We start from the raw sequence: 18,664 nt of genomic DNA, 5'->3' as shown, positions 1-18,664 counted from the left end.
CAAAGCGTTCGCCGTCTCCCATTGGGCCTGGGGGGGGGGGGGGGTAGTTAATAACCTCAATTCACACATCACCCAATTCTTTTCCAAGAGAATTTGCATGTATTCTTTCACAAAAGCATCATAATTACGCTGGGAGATATTATTTAGGAAGCCACAGATGGAAGTGGAGGAACGTCTTACTACCTCCACGCCTAGACTTGGGCATTTCTGACCGCGCTTCGGAGTTTTTCCAGTACACAGCGGGTTTCTGTGAGGCTTGACTTGAGATGTCAAGAGGGCGGAATGGAAGCCACCTGCAAAAGAGGTTGGCAGACTGGGAGAACTAGTCTAAGGAAATAAAGCGCAAAGATGAATAACTGTCGGTTCCTCTCCTCCTGCTCTTCCCATCCCCACCCCTTCAAAATCTTACATTTTCTTGGGGAAGAAAGAGGAGCAGGAACAAGACAAAGTGGCGGGGCCAGTCGCGGCCACTGCAGGAGCGAGCAGGTAGCCAGTCCGGCGTTCCCCAAACCCCGAGCATGGTCCGCTGTCCGCCGGAGCCACACCGCGGCGACACCTCCGCAGACTCCCACCGACGCCGAGCGCAGATCGACAAGCGCAGGGCCGCCGGAGGGAAACGTGGAAAGTTGCAGTCGGAGCTACAAGAGGACAGGCGCTAGGCTAGCTGCACTCAGGTGTGAACGCCGAGCAGCAGAGGGTACTAGAAAGAGTTTGCCCTGCGATGGCTTTGCGCTGCCTCCGCACGGGACGCTAGCCCTAAAGACTGGGAGTCCCCAGGAGCGAGACGGGGACGATGCCGGGCTTGAGCAGGTGCGGCGCCCGGTCCTCTGGGCGCACTGTCCGCGACTCCCCAGCTACAGGAGCGATGGCGCGGGGGTCAGGGCGGCCGCCGGGGCTTCTTCCAAAGTTGGGGTGGGGATGCTGAGTCATGGATCTGTCACTACTTCGCACCTCTCCGCAGCCCTCCGGGGGCTAAAGCAAAAGCGAAAGTGAATGCGTCTGGCGGGCGGCCGGTCCCAGAGCTGCACTCGCCACTTTACCCGGGCCGGGACATTGCACTCGTGGCTGTCCCGGGGCGTCCCGGCGGGGCACCGCGGGACGTGCGGCCATGGCCCGGCGGCGGCTCCGCGACTCTCGAGTCCCCGCCCTCCGCGCGTTGCTGCTGCTGCTGCTGCTCCAGCCGCCGGTGACGCGGGGTAGGGAGCGGCTTGCGCTCGGGCGGGGCTGCGAGAGGGGGCCGGGGTGCCGAGCGGGATGGCGCCGGGCGCCCCACCTCCCCGGGCTGGACCAGAAGTCGGGCCCCGGAGGAACGCGGTGCGCTGGCACCGGCCGGGGAGAGGGCGGGCGGGAGGCACACGTGGAGGCGCCGCGGAGAGGGCCGGGGAAGAGCGCCGCCGCCTGCCCTCTCCAGTTGGCTCTCGAGCGAGAGCAGCGGCCAGATGCGGACCCAGAGGAGAAGCCGGGTTTGGCAGTGGGAGCGAGGTGGTAGTGGCGTATAGCAATTTCCAGAAATGTGTGGCGTGCGCTCCTGCGCGGGGGTTGTACTGCACCCGGCCTCCGGAGAGCGCCGGGGAACACGACCCCTCTCGACTTTCAGGCAAAAGTTAATCACATGGATGGGCAGCTGGAAGAACAGGGTAAGGACTACGGCTCTGGGGAGGAAAAACGTGTCGGGCAAGTTGCACACCTGGGGACCTGACCTAGTTCTTCAGTGGGCAGGAAATCGGGAGCTGGGAGCGTAGCTGCAGCCCGAAGTCTGAGCTCCTCGTAAAGGGGGAGGAAACGAAGCTAATGATCATTTGGTGTACTCGAGAATGTGGTTCTCATAGATCTCATCTTTTAAAACTATTTTTTAGTTGTCAGTGGACCTTTATTTTATTTTATTTTTTATATGTGGTGCTGAGGATGGAACCCAGTGCTTCACACATGCTAGGCAAGTGCTCTACCACTGAGCCACAAACCCAACCCTATATATCTGATCTTAACAGGAAGAATCGAATGAGTGATTCGCGGGGTTTTGTTCCCCGAACTATAGAAAGGAAGAGAAAAGATAGATCAATCTACTGTCTTCATGTAGGTTTTTCCTTCGTCGGTTTATAGTGAAGGAGCTTTATCAGCATCTGATAAACGCTGTAACCTCTCTCTGTCTCTGTCTCTCTGTCTCTGTCTCTGTCTCTCTCTCTCTCTCTCTCTCTCTCTCTCTCTCTCTCTGTGTGTGTGTGTGTGTGTGTGTAGAAAAATGCATGAATGCATATATTTAGAAAATGTGTATAGGATTTGGGGGTCAGGGGCCCCCTGAAGGTCATCCAAGGATATCCATGAAAGTTAACAACCATGGGCTTTTAAGCAAGACCTCCAATAATTTACATGCAGTCCATTGGGGCCATTCAGCCTGCTGGGATTTGGTCAGAACCAGCCCACTCACAGTTGCTGCTGCACAGCTTGATCTGAACCCCATTTCCTCTAGGATTTTATGAAGTTTCATTTTTGTAAGACAGTGATCCTGGATTTTCCCCTACTTCTGAGAAACTGAGTTATGTTAGAGACTTGGTCATTTCCTCCCAACTGCATAGACAGTGTCCTGAGATGATTTCTGAGTAGATGTTAGAAATAACCAGCAATGGGCTGCTCTATTACATAATGTGAAAGTGAAATGCAACTTTGGTCAGAGCCCAGCAAAGTGGACGTGTCTGTCCATCTGAAAGTCACAGGAGAGCACTGAGGGAGGGTCTCTGAAGCTCATGGACCACACATAGGCTTGCACTCTGATCTTGCAAAGATGTTGCTGCCTTCAGGTGGATCCTGATGTTTGTTTGTTCATTCCTTTTAAAAAATAGCCTTATTAATATATAACTGACCCATAATAAACTGCATGTATTTAAATTGTGCAGCTTTATAAGGTTAGAGGTAAATGCTACACTCATGAAACCAGCACCACATAATTGGTGGCTACCACCTGTCCTCATACCCTGCATAACCTTCACCATCACCCCACCCTGCCTCCAGGCAGTTACCTGCTTTCTGTTAATACTGATTGGTTACACTTTCAAGAATTTCATATAAATACATGGAATTATACAAAACATACTCTTTCTCATTTGATTTCTTTCACTCAGTATTTATTCTGAGACTTCACCGTATTGTAATGTGTGTTAATAGGTCATTCCCTTCTATTATTGAACAGCATTTCATTCCTTGGCTCTCCAGTAGCATGTTAATGAATGGTTGCTTGGTTTCTGTGGTTTGGGCTTTTACGTATAAAGCTATTGTGAATGTTCATGCTACATGTTTTCTTGTGGCCCTGCGTGCCTTCATTTCTCTTGGGTAGAAAATGGCTAGAAGTGTAGCTGGATCTGGTAGGCGTATGTCTGACTTTTAAGAAAGTGCCAAACCCGTAGCCAAAGTGGTTATGCTTATTCACATTCCCACCAGCAGTGTTGAGAGTTATGTTCCTTCATGTTCTGGGTATGATTAATTATGTCCAATCTAATAGGGAATGAAATTGTCTTTTGTTCTAGTTTTAATTTGCATTTTCCTTATAAGTAATGATGTTGAGTGTCTTCTCATGTGCTTCTCTGCCTTGTACACACCTTCTTTGGTGAAATGTCTGTTTAAATCCTTAGCTCTTTTATAAATTGAGTTGCATTTTTATTTAGTTTTGAGAGTTTTTTTTATGTATTCTGGATACAAGGCCTTTATCAGATATGTGATTTGCAAATACTTTCTCAGACTCTGGCTTGTTTTTACATTCTCTTAACAGTGCCTTATGAAGAGCAGAAGTTTTTAATTTTGATGAAGTCCAGTTTATTGATTTGTTCTTTTATATTTTATGCTTTTGTTACCATATAAAGAAATCTTTGCCTAGCTCAAGGTTGAAGGTTTTCTTTGATGTGTTCAACTAGAAGTGAATAAATTTGATTTATGGCTTTGATTCATTTTGAGTTAACTTTGAGTATAATATGAGGTATAGATTGAAGTTTGTTAACGTTCATTGCATATGAATATCTAATTATTCCAGCACCATTTATTGAAATGATTATCTCCATTGACTTGCTCTAGCATTTTTTGAATATCAGTTATCCATATATGTGTGAGTTGGTGGCAGTTCACGAAACATCAGCATGCAAGAGCCAATTATATTTCTATGCATTCCTGATGAACAGTTGGAAATTGAAACTTCAGAAATATGTTATTTGCAAGAACTTTGAAAAGTATGAAGTTCTCAGCAATAGATCTGACTAAAGAGGTGAAAGACCTGTATACAGAAAAGACAATTGCTTAGAGAACTTTGAAGAAATAAATCAGTAGAAAAATATGACATGTTCATAGATTGGGCCAATCAATAGCCTTAAGATGTCAAATCAAAGTCCTACAGGGCTTTTTTATAGAAATTGACCAACTGATTCCAAAATCCACAGGTAAATGCAGAAAGAACCAGCTCTGCCTAAACAGCTTTGAAAAAGAACTGCATTGGAGGAACAAGGCTCCCTGACTGAGAGAATTATTATAAAGTCACAGTAATCACAATAGTGTGCTATTGGTATAAAGAGGGACAAAGAAATCATAGGAACAGAATAGAGGGCTCCTGATGTTTTTAAATGAGCTTAGAAGGGAAGGAAACTCAAATTACTAAATTTGCTACTTGGGAAATGATTCTGGCCAGAAATTATAGAGAACAGCACATCCTTATAACTGAATAAATAGTAGTGTCTGATGTGTTCATGCTCCAGGCCGTAGGAGGAGCAAGAAGTTGTCCATATGTTCTCATTTAAAAGGTCTGACTTGGAGGGAAATCCACCAATTTGGGCAGAAGGTCTTTTACTTCCTAAAGGCAATCCTTATCTGAAAGGCCACAGGTGAATTGGCCAAGAGCTGCTGGATAAGTAATGATCGTCTGAAGATGAATGTCCCTGGTTCCCTGAAAGTTTTTCTTTGAGTTCGATGTACCGGGTATTAGTGTGCTTGAGGGTGTTTTCTCAACTTCTTGTGTGCCTTAAGCTTAAGCTTTTTTTTTTTTGATTCGTTGTACACAAATGGGGTACAACCTTTATTTCTCTGGTTGTACCCAAAGTAGAGTCACAAATGCTTGTGTAATCATACACATATATAGGGTAATGATGTTTGTCTCATTCCATTATCTTTCCTTCCCCCCTGCCTCTTCACCACCCCTCATTTCCCTCTACACAATCCATTCTTCCTCCATTCTTCTCTTACCCACTTCTCCCCGCCTTATATATCATCATCCACTTATCAGATAAATCATTTGGCTTTTGGTTTTTTGCGATTGGCTTATTTCACTTAGCATGATTTCTCCAATTCCACCCATTTACCTGCAAATGCCATAATTTTATTCTTCTTTATGGCTGAATAATATTCCATCGTGTATATATACCACACTTCTTTATCCATTCATCTATTGAAGGGCTTCTAGGTTGGTTCCACAACCTAGCTATAGTGAATTGAGCTGCTATAAACATTGATGTGGCTGCATCACTGTAGTATGCTGATTTTAAGTCCTTTGGGTGTAGGCCAAGGAGTGGGATAGCTGGGTCAAATGGTGGTTCCATTCCAAGTTTTCTGAGGAATCTCCATACTGCTTTCCAGAGTAACTGATCCAATTTGCAACGCCACCAGCAATGTATGAGTGTACCTTTTTCCCCACATCCTCGCCAACACCTATTGTTGCTTGTATTCTTGATAATAGCCATTCTAAATGGGGTGAGATGAAATTTTAGGGTAGTTTTGATTTGCACTTCTGTTATTACTAGAGATGTTGAACATTTTTAATTTATCTGTTGATTGCTTGTAGATCTTCTTCAATGAAGTGTCTGTTCATTTCCTTAGCCCACTTATTGATTGGGTTATTTGTATTCTTGGTATAAAGTTTTTTTTTTTTTTGAGTTCTTTATAAATTCTGGAGATTAGTGCTCTATCTGAAGTTCGTATGGCAAAGATTTTCTCCCATTCTGTAGACTCTGTCTTTACATTGCTCATTGTTTTCTTTGCTGAGAAAAATCTTTTTAATTTGAATCTACCCCCCATTTATTGATTCCTGCTTTTATTTCTTGTACTTTGGGAACCTTGTTAAGGAAGTCTGGTCCTAAGCCAACATGATGAAGATTTGGGCCTACTTTTTCTTCTGTTAGGTGCAGGGTCTCTGGTCTAATTCCTACATCCTTGATCCATATTGAGTTGAGTTTTGTACAGGGTGAGAGATAGGGGTTTAATTTCATTTTGCTGCATATAGATTTCCAGTTTTCCCAGCACCATTTGTTGAATAGGCTATCTTTTCTCCATTGTAAGTTTTTGGCACCTTTGTCTAGTATGAGATAACTATATTTATGTGGGTTTGTCTCTGTGTCCTCTATTCTGTGCCTTTGGTCTACCTGTCTATTTTGGTGCCAATACCATGGTGTTTTTGTTATTATTTCTCTGTAGTATAGTTGGAGGTCTGGTATTGTGATACCTCCTGCTTTGCTCTTCCTGCTAAAGATTGCTTTGGCTATTTTGACAGTATTAATTCTGCCTGTCCAAGAACATGGGAGGTCTTTCCACCTTCTAAGGTTTACTTTAATTTCTTTCTTTAGTGTTCTGTAGTTCTCATTGTAGAGGTCTTTCACCTCTTTTGTTAGATTGATTCCCAAGTATTTTGTTTTTTCAAGGCTATTGTGAATGGGATAGTTTTCCTAATTTCTCTTTCAGAAATAGAAATAGGAATAGAAATGCATTAGATTTATGAGTGTTGATTTTTTTATCCTGCTATTTTGCTGAATTCATTTATGAGTTCTAGGTTTTCTGATGGAATTTTTTGGATCCTCTAAATATAGAATCATGTCCTAAGCAAATAGTGATAGTTTGAGTTCTTCTTTTCCTATTCGTATCCGTTTAATTTCTTTGGTCTGGCTAGAGGTTCAAGGACGATGTTGAATGGAAGTGGTGAAAGAGGACATCCCTGCCTTGTTCCAGTTTTTAGAGGGAATACTTTCAGTTTTTCTCCATTTAGAATGATGTTGGCCATGGGCTTAGCATAGATAGCCTTTACAATGTTGAGGTATGTTCCTACTATCCCTATTTTCTCTAGTGTTTTGAGCATGAAGGGGTGCTACATTTTAATCAGACGCTTTTTCTACATCTATTGAAATAATCATATGATTCTTAACTTTAAGTCTGTTGATGTGGTGAGTTACATTTATTGATTTCCAGATGTTGAACCAACCTTACATCCCTGGGATGAAACCCAGTTGATCATGGTGCACTATCTTTTTAATATGTTTTTGTATGCAATTTAGTAGAATTTTGTTAAGAATTTTTGCATCTATGTTCATCAGGGATATTGGTCTGAAGTTCCTTTCCCTAATGCATCTTTGTCTGGTTTTGGTATCAAGGTGATACTAGCTTCATTAAATGAGTTTGGAAGGCTTTTCGCCTTTTCTATTTCATGGAATATTTTGAGGAGTATTGGAATTAGTTCTTCTTTGAAAGTCTTGTAGAACTGGGCTGAGAATCCATCTTTGTAGATGTCTTAAGCTTTCTATAAACCATTTTTCATAGCTCAGGAGGGCTTTGCCCAAAGCATCTATTATTTATTTCAAACCAATTTTATCTAGTTATTACTGCTTTTATGCCTCCCGTGATAGCAAAAAGGTGGTAAAAAACTTTGTCATAATTTGAATTGGTTTTGTAATAACAAAAGTAAATAGATCAAACTACAAAATAAATAACAATAAAGATCTACAATTTAGGAGTTTTTCCTAATTCATCTTCAATTAGTACTCTGATCTCTGGCAGTGTTTTCATAACTTTAGATGTTTTGCAAATTGCTCAATATAAAGTCACTACATATAACATTTGTGCATACCATACATACATTTTATAAAGCTTTACAAATTATTGAAACAATTCTTTATTGTGGGTAGACTTCAGTTACCTCCTGACTGTGGCATATTTAGGTTGTTTTAATGTGTTTGATATTCTAAACATCCAGTTGGAATAACTGGATGAAAATAAGCTATACGGGGGTGGGGAGAGAAAGCAAGGGGAAAACCTTTAATGTCTAAGAAATGAAACTCTGGGAATTCTCTTCTTGAGTCACATCATTTTACAAACTAACTTCTTTTGGACTGAATCACTTTTGCCTGGTTCTAGAGGTGTGTCAGTGTTACTCATTACACATGGAAACCTGCTGTCCTTGGAAGACTTGATTCCCAGCACTGGGGCAATGGGGAGCCCTTGAGGAATCTGTGCAGGGAAGACAGTACTGGAGTCGTATGGAGGAAAGACTCCTTCTGCCAAGAGAATGGATAAGGAACAGCAGTCAGGGAATCTGGAGGCTGGAAGCTAGGCTGAGTCTTTTGTGATAGTTCCAATGAGTGTCAATGAAACCCTGAACCAAGAGAGTGTCAAAACTGGGACAGGAGGGAACAGGTATTCTCTTGAGTACAGAATGTATTTCATTCTTTTCTTTTGGTTTTCCTTTTGACCTTCCACATCTCCAAAAGTAACCACTCAACCTTTCAATTCTCCAAAAGTCATTATTTAAGGGCTTGACTGAGTGACAATGAAATTCACTGACATGATAAGATGGGTTGGGAAGCCCAGTTTATTGAGCCCGAGGGAGAAAGAAAAGAGTTGATGAGTTTGGGGCAATAAGCTGAGTACAGTCTGTACTTAAGGAAGTGTGTTGAGTTGGCTGGCATTTCAGCTAGAAAACAAGGAAGGAAAATGGATTACTGGGAGTCCAGAGACCCGGACTCTCTTAATATGTCAGCTTCATACTGAGCTTCATGAGGGCAGGACCCACATCTTAAGCTTCTTTGTATCTCCCCAAATGTAGCACGTTGCGGCAGTTGAATGGTAGAGTAAGTAAAAGAACACGTTGAAGTGGATTCTGACTCTGCTTAAAGAGTGGAAGGGTCACACTTACCTGACAGCTTTTGAGCTCTGCATGTGAGAGTAGGCCAGGGCTCCTTGCCCAGAGTAGACTTTGTAAATTGACCTTATAAAGAAGCCTGATTCACAGGTTCTGGGAAGCTGAAAGAGTTGTGACCTTACACACTGTTTTGGTGGCTTTCTTAACAAATGATCGTTGGACTAGTATATGTTTTTTGGCTATTTGAGTTTCAAAAATCGTAGAACCTTAGACTGGTTCCAAATTCCATTACTTCATCCCTTGTGGTGTATGTATTCATAAGCTACTAAACTCAGAAAATGTCTGTCATACACAGGGCTTAGAGGTCTGAGAGTATCAGAGAACTGGGAAGAATATTCAGCATCTTCAAGGTCCTCATATTACTGTAGACAAGGTGAAACTTACTTACATTGAGCATCTAAGGAATAATGTTATGGAGTATGATACAGCAATTGAAGCACCAAAAGATGTGATTGGGGTTTGTGTAAATGAGAACATATTGCTACAATTAAATGTATTATCTCCAATGTAATTATGAGATCATTTAGCATTATAAAACAAGTAACTGGCCACCATCTGGCTGGTGGGGTTGGCTGCAATATATTGAAATCCTTGTACATTAAAATATCAGCTATTCCTGGGTTTTTCTTTGTTGGAGGACCATGCACAATGGACTTCCTTTTTCTTTTTACTGAAAAATCCTCCTGCTATAAAATACCCAGAAATGGTGAGTAGTATAGCACAAACATCTCTTTAAATCCATAGCTGGGAAAAGATCATCAAACACTTAAAGCAAAAATAATAACCATGGGTAGCAGCATAATTCATAGTAACCATGGTATGGAACCAGCCTAGATGTCCATCAACAGAGGAATGGATAAAGAAAATCTGGTATGTATACACAATGGAGTTTGATTCTTCCATAAAGAAGAACAAAATTATGTCATTTGCAGGAAAATAAATGGAACTGGGTGGTGTCATGGTAAGAAAATAAGCCAAACTCAGAAAGTCAAGAGTTGTATGCTTTCTCTCATATGTGGAAGCTGGAGAGAAAAGGGGATCTCATGAAAATAGAAGGAATGGTGGGATAGAGGTAGGGAGGAGGGGGAGGCAAGGGAGGTCCTAGGGAACAAAGTTGATCAAATTGTGTTATGTACATGTGTGGATAGACCACGATTCAGGACACTCCTGTATAATTATTGTGCAACAATGAAAACATGTGGAAATAACATTATATTCTGAGGATATATAACTTAGGTAAAAATCAAATAAACGACAACAACTACACATGAATTGGGAGAAAAAAAAAGTAGGTAGGTAGGCTGCTTCGGGTCCTCATGCCATATATGTGAAGTGGTTTAATATCCCTCCAAGGTAAGATGTGATACAGAAAGATAAACTGTAAACTCCCAGGCAACCTCTAAAATAATCCAGTTACACCTAATAAGACAACCCAGGAGGTAAAATAGAATCATAAAATATACTCAAATAGTTCACAACAGGATCTCATCTCCATAGAAAAGCTTATGGAATGTAAAAAAAAAAAAACTATTAGAATGAGTGAGTTTAGCAAGGTTGCAGAATATGCAGTCAATATACCAAAAAAAAAAATCAGTATACAAAATATTAGCAACAAACAATAGGACATTGAAATGAAAAATACCATTTGCATTGATGTTGAAAATATGAAATGCTTAGTGCTATCTCTAGTCACTTTTAGTTAAAAGATAAGTAAGGTGGTACATTGAAAACTATAAAATATTTCTGACAGAAATTATGGAAGACTTAACTCAAGAGAGATACTGTGTAAATGGGTTTTGAGAAGACAAAATAATATATAACAGTATTATTAAGATGTCATTTCTTCCCCAAAAGGATTTATAGATTTAATACTATTCAAATAAAAATTTCAGCACACTTAGTATTATTAGTTTTGGAAACTGATAATACTGATTTTAAAATTCAGTAAAGAACCTAGAAATGCAAACTCAAACTTTGAAAAACAATTGACAAAAATTTACACTGTGGCTGGGGTTGTGGCTCAGCAGTAGAGCACTTGCCTGGCATGTGTGAGGCACTGGGTTTGATCCTCAGCACCACATAAAAATAAATAAATAAAGGTATTACGTCCACCTACAACTAAGAAATGTTAAAAACTAAAAAATATCTTTAAAAAAGATTTACACTGCTCGACTTCAAGACTAATGAAACCAGGATAATCAAGCCAACATGGTGTCAAGATAAACAGATAAATCAATCAATAGGCTAAAATGGTAAGTCCAGACATAAACACACATATAATTGGCCCTGGTTCAGGATCTTATAGAAATACCACTGGCAAGCAGCACCAGCTAACAAACAGCAGCCTGTTCCGGAGGGTGCATGGCGAGATAAACCCTCTGTGATGCAGGATAAAAGACGAGGGCAGAGCAGGAACATTGGGGGAAAACACTGACACTCCAGACTCCACCCTAAGCTCCACATAAGCAATTTGAGGTCCAGGTGCTCCAACGGTAACCATAGCAATAGCAAAATCCAAAAGCAGCTCAACAACTGACTAGTGTGGCCAGACCAGATCCTCTGACTATCAGTCCCCGAGAAGAAGGTTCCTCATGGCAATGGGGAGCAGGGGTCACTACCATTGGACAGCAAATGCCTAAACAGGAAATAAATCAAGGACTACCACAGACAGAAAAGCAGCCCTGGTGCTGAATGGAAAGAACCACCTGGAGTGTAAGGACCCTCCGCCCCACTTATTAAAGGAATTCGTACGTGTCTCACCGATGTGCAAGGAACTTGATATAGGATCCTTCAACTTCAGAAGCAAGAGGGAGTTCAAGGAATTCCGGCAAAATGTGTTAGTGAGGTTTGGGAAATCTTTTGAATGGATGCTTGTCAATCACCCTTACATCCTTGGCCTGCTCTTCCATTAGGGTATTTATCTTCGCATTGATTTCATGAGAGTCCGTTATGTACTGAGCACCTTAACTTTTTGACATTTGGTGTAAACATTTTATTTTATTTTATTGTCTTTTAGTTCTTTTGTTTCACTAACTACTTTCATTTAGGTGTTTACGTGATCATTTCGTTAATGGTTTTTGACTTTGTTACTGTGCCAAGAAAGCCTTACTAATTGAGAAATGCTCTCCTGTGTGTTCTTCTCATTCAATAATAGGGTCATTAGAGGCCATTTCTTCTTCTGTATCCTTCCCTGGGGCCTGCATGGGGATTCCTTTAGGGGAGATGGGAATTCCCAGGATTTTGGTGAAGGAGTTGGAGATTACCAATTTAGAGGTACAGAGGGATACGCTAAGAGATGATGATTCCTTGCGTTTGAGTCTCGGTTCACAAAGTGCATTTCATGCTCAGTAACCCTGGGACTTCTCAGTGGCCTTGTGAATTATCACCCTCAACTCACACATAAGGACACTGGAGTCAAGTGCAATTAAGAGATTTACCCAGTCACTCGACCTCTCATTCCGCGCCCAGTACTCATTATACTAATCTTCTCTATCGTTTTCTATTCCCTTATTCCTCTACTCTTTTATTCAGTAAATAGAAGTCATTGATCGGCTTGCAGGTGAACTGGATAACCTGTCAGACCCCATATCCATTGAGTCTGAGTTTTTTTTTTTTTTTTTTGCGGTACTGGGGATCGAACTCAGGGCCTTGTGCTTTCGAGGCAAGCACTCTACCAGCTGAACTATCTCCCCAGCCCAGAGTCTGAGTTTTTATGGAACAAGAACAAATGTGTTGGGTCTGTCTGCCCACAGACCCACTCTTGGAATCCTTGTTAGTTAATCTGCTGGATGAGGGAGAGCGAGCGGCAGGGCCAGGGGTCCACCTCACAGGAGACCCATTCTGACAGTCGGCTCTGTTGAGCTCACTCTCCCAGTAGTGATAAGAAGGGATCAGGATGGCTGTAGAAATCTTCTGTGCACAGAAGTACAGCCTGAAAAACTATAAATCACAGGATTGGGTCCCTGCATTAGCTTTATAGGCTGTAGCCTCCAATTCCACCTCTCCATCAGGTTTCTTCCTGGCCTGGGCCTTGGGCACACACTCGTTCCTCTACCTGGAATGGGCCTTTCCTGCTCCTCCCTCCTTCACTTGGCTAACTCTTGCCCATCCTCCCACTTTTTCCAGGGCAATGTGCCAGCCATTCCAACTATATAGCAATGTCTATCACTCCCAGTGGAGCTGGGGTGTCTACCTGGTTTATCCCCTAATCCTGTACACTTTATCCCAGGAAGAGAAAGCATTGCAAACAAAATGTGTGGAAGGACCAACCAGAAATGAAAGCGACGTCAGCCTTCAGGAGAAAAGGGTCATCAAAGTGGAATGAGAGACCCCTGTGGCCAGTGAAGGGAACCAGTCATCTGCGTAACAAAGTGTGAGGTGTTTGGTGTGAGGAAGGGGTTCTGAGGCTTCCTTGACCTTGGAGGTTGCAGAATAACCGGTGGCAGGGGCCCTCTGTCCTCTGGAGGTGGGGAGCTGTGATCTCACAGGATCCTTGCAGACCCAAGACGACCATGTGAAAGAACAGATTTGGAGCAAACAAGAGAGGGCAGGTGAGAAACTCAATTAGTGACAGTCCTGCCAACTAAAACCCAGTCTTTGTGTAGCTCTTCCTCACGGGACTTAATGTCTTTCTCTCTTAGTTTCTGGAGTCACTGATCCGTGGCTGGAGAGAGACTATAGCTACAGATGATGTAATAGCACCCAGAGAGGTCCGAAGGTTCAAGGTCAGTGCAGGCTCTCTCAGGAACATTTAATCACAGAGCAGGCCTCATGTTTTTATGGGACTCTTCATTCTGGTTTGCTGCCAAACATTTCCAGGGTTGATTTGAGTTGATTGTTATGAACATTCCTCCCCACCCAACCCCACTCTTACACCCCTATGTATTTTTCCCAGCTGTGTAGCATACAACCAAGCACCACAGATAACAGATTTAAGACTGACAGCATGGAACTAAACCTGTGGTACTGCCAAGCTAAACGCACACACACACACACACACACACATGGATTTTTGAGACGGAGAAGGGGGAGTTAGATCCAGTTAAAAGTAGTAGAACAGAGCCAGGCGGGGTGGCGCATGCCTGTAATCCCAGCAACTCACGAGGCTGAGGCAGGAGGATTGCGAGTTCAAAGCCAGGCTCAGCAACAACGAGGCACTAAGCAACTCAGTGAGACCCTGTCTCTAAATAAAATGCAAAAGAGGGCTGGGGGTGAGGTTCAGTGGTTGAGTGCCCCTGAGTTCAATCCCTGGTAACTTTCCCCCACCAAAAAAAAAGTAGTTGAACAGAAATTCAGAAGAGATCAGCAAGCGGTACATATAAACACAGTCATCATCAATGGAATCAATGACCTGAAAAGGGCATGAGCAAACCATTCTTCATAACCTCAAGGGAAATTTTTAATGATTGCTAACAAGCCACTCGCCGCAGTGCATCTGTGAGCACCATCAAGCACCGGTCCTCAAAATGTGGTTCCTGGATCAGCAAAACCACCATCATCTGGAACTTGAAAAGGCAGATTCCTGGGCCCTTCCTCAGACCTCCTGACTCAGAAGCTCTGTGGGGGGCCCAGAACTCCATGTTTTAAGAAGCCCTCTGGGTGTGTCTGATGCCTGATAATACTGACATCAGTGACCGACAACCTGAGGTGAAAAGAGGCAATAAGAAGCAGAGCAAAGCCTCCATGTGGCAATGTGAACTTGTTCAGGAAACCAAAGCTACAACTGAAATACCAAATGTCAAACGAGTGGCATCAATACCACTAGATCCTGGTCATGGAAGACGCAGCTCTAAAAGGTGTGGAAAAGTGGTGAGAAAAAGAGGACAAACCAACACTCTGAAAACCATGATTAAGGAACTAAAGAAAAATTTCTCACCAATCTCAGCTGGAGTCGTCAAGGACTTCTAGAATTTTCTTCAAGAAGAATCTTCAAAGGTCCCAGTCTTAGCCCATTTTATATTGCTATAACAGAATACCCTGAGACTGGGTGATTTATCAGGAATAGAGGTTAATTTAGCTTGCAGTTCAGGAAGAAGTCCAAACGCGTGGCATCCTCTCTGTATCTGGTTGAGTACCTCCGGTTATATCGTAACATGCCCGAGGGCATCATGTGGTGAGATGGGCCAAGGATGCTAGCTTAGGTCTCCCTTCCTCTTGTTATAAAGCCACTAATACCATCATGGGGCCCCAATCCTGATGACCCGATTCCCTCCCACAGGCCCCACTTCAAATACCATCAACATGTGACTCTGGGGATTGAGTTTCTCACACAGGAGTTCCCAGGGCTGGATGGAATCATGGAAGGCCCCAAGGACCACTCTTCAAGTGGTTTTTACGTGGTTCCTCGCTTTTCTTACTTTTAAACTTTTAAGTTCTGATTAAACTCAATTTCATAGTAGAGCTGCAAGACCTCCCAAATACCCTTTGCCCGGCTTCCCTGACTATTTTCATTTTGCTGTTTAACTTATCACTCCCCGTCTCTCTCCATATATATATTTACACATGTGCATTTTCTTCTAAACCATTTTAAAGTAAGCTGCTGACATTAGGTCTTTCTTGGCCAGACTTCTTCAGTGTGTTTTTCCTAACGATGGCGTTCTCTTCCAAAAAGTCACTGGTCATCACAGCACTGTTGTCAAAAGCAAGAAATGTAAACTTGACACTGATTTGTTGTCCAATACCCAGCTCCTGTGTTCAAATTCTGTCAATCATCCCAATGCTGTCCTTTTTATTGACTTTCTCCCTAAATCTGGACCTAATCCAGGGTCATATGTTGCATTTGGTGTCTCTCCAGTGTCCTGCAAGTTGGAACGCTTCCTCCGCCTTCTCTCTTGAGCTTGAATACAGGTCAGCTAGAAAGCCCCTCTGATGTTTCCTCTTAGATTCAGGTATGGGTTTTTTTTTTTTTAAAGGAATACTGCAGGAATAATGCATGTGTTCTTTTCAGTGAGGTACATGATATTGTCTTACCCCAGTTTGGTGACGTTAACTTTGATTACCTGCTTAAGGTGAGGTTTCCAGCTGTTACCATTTCCCCCATCAGTGACCATTGTCACTGGTCATGGATTTGCGGGAAGATGCTTTGAGGTTGTGTGGATCCACCCAAACTCTGATCCAAGAATCAGAGAGTAACAGAACCCACTCGTGCAGTGGTTGGAGCTGGTCATGTAGCCCGTGTAAGCTGTTCTCTGTGTGCCTGGCCTAGAACTTGAAGTCCACCAGAAGCCAGTCTGGGTGGGAAGCAAGAATCACCTGGAACTGGTGGGGTTGAGTTGTTTGTTACCCACGTGGGCTCTTGACCTTGACCTTCAAGACTCCAGCATTCACAATGGGGTACCCTACCGGGCCCCCTCATCATAGAACTAAATAGGCACCCAGCCAAGAAGAGAGAAGTGGCAACAAAGATCCCCACCCGCTAGAGGAGGTGTCCTACCCACAGAGCATAGGGACACCCAGTGACCAGCGGATCTCAGAGCTCAACAGCAGGAAGACCGCTTCACTCCCTTTCTCTCCTTTTGACCTGAGTTGACTAGGCTCTGCAGAGGGGACGCGGGAGAGTGTGTGTCTGGCTCAGCTCAGTGCACACCAGAAAATCCACACAGTTTAAAGACCTTACTCCTTACCAAACTTCAGCATCCCTGGTTTCTTTTCTTATTCCATCATTCCTTTTATGTTTATTATTTAACATCTATAAGGAGAGCTTTTTCTTCTCCCTCACTTATATATCTATTCATTTGCTTCTATCAGCATTGACTCCAGCAGTATTATTTTATTTGGTTCCATTAGTTCTGCTCTGTTTATGTCTTGATTGGTTGATGCTCAAATCATCTGAGATTTGGCCAACAAGCGTCTGTCCAGCGAGGCAATCATAGCCTTTTGACGTGTTCCCCTCAAGCTTTGAGTACTTCCCTACTTTCTGGCACAGGAAGATGTTCCAGGCTCATCTTGTGCTTTCTCCCCCTGGATTCTGCCTTTTCCCTGAGGAGCCCTGAGTCCTTGGACTGGAGACCAAGATCTGGCACTAGGTACTCACTGCTAATATGCATTCCTACTTAGGCACTGACAGAGAGCAGAGCAGGAGCACACACACGTACACTCACACAAACACATATGTACACACTGCACACCCATGTAATCACCCAAACACCCACATGCACACATACAAAGACACAAGCATACACATGCATGTAGATATACTCAAACCAGAGATGCGTACATGCATACACATAATTACATAGGACTCCTTAACCCCAATTATGTTCCAGCAATGTAGGGTACTCCCCCTTTTTATATTTGAAACTTCTTTCAACAGTGAGAAACCTAGGCTTAGTTTTTTTTCCCTCATTGATGACAGCTACTTCCTTTAGATTATCAAGAAGAAAAAGACTGATAACAATGACTTAGATCTTTATCCCCAGCCTGAACAGCATAGTCAGACTTAGGAGGAAAATCTCCAGATGAAGAACAGTCACTATTTCTCCAGGATCAGACCCGAGTTTCCTTTTCATTTAAAACCAGTGATTTCAATTGTGCATGTAGCACAGTTATGGTGAATCATTTCCTATTAGCTATGTAAAATTTGTTATGCCAGCCAGGCGAGTTGGTACATGCCTGTAATCCCAGCAGCATAGGACCCTGAGGCAGGAGCATTGCAAGTTCAAAGTCAGCCTCAGCAACTTAGCGAGGCTAAGAAACTCAGCAAAACCCTGTCTCTAAATAAAATATAAAAAAAAAAGGGCTGGGGATGTGGCTCAGTGGTTAAGCACCCCTGGGTTAAAAAAAATTGGGGGGCTGGGGATATAGCTCAGTAGGTAGAGTGCCTGCCTTGCAAGCATAAGGCCCTGGGTTCAATCCCCAGCGCCACAAAAAAAAAAAAAAAAAAAAAAAAAAATATATATATATATATATATATATATATATATATATATATATAACTTTGAGTCCATCTTGATACATGATAAATTGTTCCACTCACATAGCAACCAGCACTGAAAGGTGACCAAAGGAATCACCCAGCGACACTGAATCTCATGGGGTTCATGGGCATTGACTATATTATAATTATTACTGACATGATCACTATTGCATTGACATTTTAAATCCTCTTGAGTAAGCAGCCACAAATGTTTCATTTCAAAGTGTGCTACCAACGCTAGGAGTTGAAAAACACTGGAAGGGAATATTTCAAGACTTAAAACATATGAAAACTTTTCCTGGCAAAAATCCCAAATCTGAGCACAACACAGGAAACAGTGAAGACTGAAGAAAAGTGACCCAAAAGAGACCAAGAAATTCTGAACATAGTAATTTGAAATTAAAATCTGTTCTAACTTGAACATGAGGTCTATGCAGGAAGGTGGTTTTGAAGGGATTCCAAACAAGGTACTACTACCCAAAGAGTTGGTGGGAGAGAAAGAGGGAAAGAAGGAAAAAATGTACAACAGCTAAAAGTCAGTGACAATTATGGCACCCCCAAAATGGAAGTAGCCTACACTTTTGCCCCTCCTTTTCTTTTTGGACCCTTAGATATTAACTTGTAAAACTCATTTCTACAGAACACAGCTAGTACACAACTGCCAGGATTTTAAACTGGAGTTTATAGTCTGAGTTCAATTCCAAATATCATGAAAGTAGACTCACCTGGGTCAGTCCACCTCACTCCTGGTTTCTTCTGAAAATGTGGCAATAATCAGATATATATATATATGCTGGTTATACATGTAGAAATAAAATAAA

General features: G+C 42.5%; 1 protein-coding gene across 2 annotated transcripts in view; it reads left to right on the top strand.

Annotated features, from left to right (window-relative positions):
• Positions 1-971: 971 nt before the first annotated feature.
• Positions 972-18,664, top strand: part of Il15ra (interleukin 15 receptor subunit alpha) — a 33,004-nt gene continuing 15,311 nt past the window's right edge. For both annotated transcript variants that reach the window (XM_047521534.1, XM_047521533.1), the window contains exon 1: positions 972-1,196. In XM_047521534.1, coding sequence (XP_047377490.1) covers positions 1,109-1,196 — 88 coding nt within the window. In that variant the 5' untranslated portion in view covers positions 972-1,108. The remainder of the gene's footprint in view (positions 1,197-18,664) is intronic.

The sequence above is a fragment of the Sciurus carolinensis genome, chromosome 12 (genome assembly GCF_902686445.1).
Source record: "Sciurus carolinensis chromosome 12, mSciCar1.2, whole genome shotgun sequence".
NCBI classification, from domain to species: Eukaryota; Metazoa; Chordata; class Mammalia; order Rodentia; family Sciuridae; genus Sciurus; species Sciurus carolinensis.
This window is presented reverse-complemented; position numbering and strand designations above follow the sequence as displayed.